Source organism: Portunus trituberculatus, chromosome 45 (genome assembly GCF_017591435.1).
Source record: "Portunus trituberculatus isolate SZX2019 chromosome 45, ASM1759143v1, whole genome shotgun sequence".
Classification (NCBI taxonomy): Eukaryota; Metazoa; Arthropoda; class Malacostraca; order Decapoda; family Portunidae; genus Portunus; species Portunus trituberculatus.
The window spans coordinates 452,501-455,000 of record NC_059299.1 but is presented as its reverse complement, the minus strand read 5'-3'; the positions used below and the strand labels follow the sequence as shown (position 1 = coordinate 455,000).

Sequence of the window (2,500 nt, the reverse complement as noted above, 5' to 3'; positions counted from 1 at the left end):
CTTTTCTCTCTCCTTTTTCTTCATTTTCTTTTGTTTATTAGCTATTTCCATTTGCTTTTCCCTTTTCTTTCCTTTGTTTCTTCTTATATTTTTTTTTCTCTTCATCAACGTCATTCAAGATATCTTCTACTTCCAATTCTTTCTTATTTCCCTTTTCCCTTTTCCTGGCAAGTTCTTTTCTCTCTCTCTTTTCCTCAATATCCTTTCTCTTTTACTCTTAAACTCTCAGTCTATTCTTTTTACTCTCCTTTCCCTTTTCCCTGCCACTCCTTTCTCTTCACATCTTTTCCTCAATATCCTTTCTCTTTTACTTAAACACTGCGCCAATTCCTTCTTTTTCGTCTCCTTTTCCTTCGTTTCCTTCTGTTTATGAGCTGACGGCGCCCTCCTCTCCTCGCAACCAATCAAATTTCATCTTTCTGTCGAGGCGGATTCTTATTGGTGCTCGAGTCCTGCCCGCCACTCATCCTCTCCTTCCACCTTCATCATCCTCCAATCAGATATCTCCTTCATGAACCTCCACGATGTTATTGGTCCTTGAGAACTCCTTGTGCCAGCCAGTGGGAAGGGAGGGCAGGGCAGGTTACGTACGGAGTCACACACACACACACACACACACACACACACACACACACACACACACACACACACACACACACCTACGTACATACATACTAGGGGAGAGGGTGAAAGAAAGAGAGAGGTTACGCAGGGACACACACTCACATACACAGAGAGAGAGAGAGTGGTTGATTTTCTTTGTTTTCCTGATTGTTTTGTCACTTTACTTATACCAATTAATAATTTTCTCTTTTTTTCATTGTTTTTTTCTTTATTTCACATGTTTTCGTCCTCAACATAACGATTTTTTCTTTGTTTTTCGTTCGCCATAATTTTTCTTTTGTCTTATTTTCTATTTTCGGTAACGCTTTATTTATATCTCGTTTTCTGTTCGAGATTAAACGTTTATGGATCTGATTTTCTATTTCTGGTAACGTTTATTGGTTTCTGATTCTGTTCTTGGTAATGTTATTTTTATATCTTGTTTTGTGTTCCCGGTAACGTTTCTTCATCTCGTTTTGTGTTCTCGGAAACGTTTTTTTCATCTGGTTTTGTATTCTTAGTAAAGTTTTTTCATCTCGTTTTGTGTTTCTGGTAACGTTTTTCATCTGGTTTTGTATTCTTAGTAACGTTTTTTCATCTCGTTTTGTGTTCCTGATAACGTTTTATTCATCTTTTTTGTGTCCCCGGTAACGTTTGTTGTTGTTGTGTTTCAGTGATCAACGGGGAGAAGGCAACGTTTAACACACCAACGTTTTCTCAGAAGAGGGAGCGAACGTTGGACATGCTGATCAAGGACTTGTTTCAGGAGCACATTAATGACAGCAGAGGGGTGAGTACTAAAAAAAAAACGACTTCTTTTCACTCTTCTTCTTTTCAATCTTTTCCTTATTCGATTTAATTCACTCTTTTCCTTTTAATCTTTTCCTTATTTTCTCTTTTACTCCTTTCCTTTGTTTTTTTTCCTTTGTTCGACCTCTTTCATTTTTTTTTTCTTTTAATCTTTTCTTGTTTTCTCTTTTATTCTTTTCCTTTTAATCTTTTCCTTGTTTTCTCTTTTACTCCTTTCCTTCGTTTTTTTTTTCCTTTGTTCGACATCTTTCATTCTTTTTTTCTTTTAATCTTTTCCTTGTTTTCTCTTTTATTCTTTTCCTTTTAATCTTTTCCTTGTTTTCTCTTTTACTTCTTTCCTTCGTTTTTTTTTCCTTTGTTCGACATCTTTCATTCTTTTTTTCTTTTAATCTTTTTCTTGCTTTCTCTTTCACTCATTTCCTTTGTTCGACCTTTCACTTTTTTCCCTTTTCATCTTTTCCTTGTTCTACCACTTCCACTCTTTTCCCTTCCAATCTTTTCCTTGTTTTTTATTCTTTTCCTTTTGTTTCTTTCCTTGTTCTAGTTAAGTGTAGTCTTCTTTTTTTCTTTTGCTTCTTACTTCTTCATTTTTTTCATATTTATTTCATTTTTCTTCTTTCTTTCTTTCCTCGTCTTCCTTTTTTTTTTTTTACTTTTTTATATATCTTTTTTTCCTTCAAATCTTTTCTCGATCTAGTTAAGTGTTGTCGTCTTTCTTCTTTCGCTTCTTCATTTCTTCATTTCTTTTCATATTTTTCAGTTTTTCTGCTTGTCTGTTTCTTTCCTGGTGTTCCATTTCGACTTTTTATATCGCAATTCTTGTCAGTCTTTCTTCTTGTTTTTGTTTCCCCGTCTTTTCTTCTATTTTTTCCTGTTTCTTTTTACCTTTTTTTCTCAACTTTACTACAATTACGCTTCAAACTTTCCTGTCAAGCCAGTCGTTCTTTTCCTCTCCCCTCTTTTTTTCCTAATATTTTCATATTTTTCTTTTACCCTTCACTATATTTAGAATCTTTTCACGTAAGTTATCTTCAATCTCTTCTTCAACTTTTTCTTTCTCTTCTTCTCTCTACGTATAATTTATTAA

General features: G+C 34.2%; 1 protein-coding gene across 8 annotated transcripts in view; it reads left to right on the top strand.

Annotated features, from left to right (window-relative positions):
• Positions 1-2,500, top strand: part of LOC123519543 (GTPase-activating Rap/Ran-GAP domain-like protein 3) — a 479,488-nt gene that overhangs the window by 434,462 nt on the left and 42,526 nt on the right. For all 8 annotated transcript variants that reach the window (XM_045280950.1, XM_045280947.1, XM_045280945.1 and 5 more), the window contains one exon: positions 1,278-1,393. In XM_045280950.1, the coding sequence (XP_045136885.1) occupies positions 1,278-1,393 (116 nt within the window). The remainder of the gene's footprint in view (positions 1-1,277; positions 1,394-2,500) is intronic.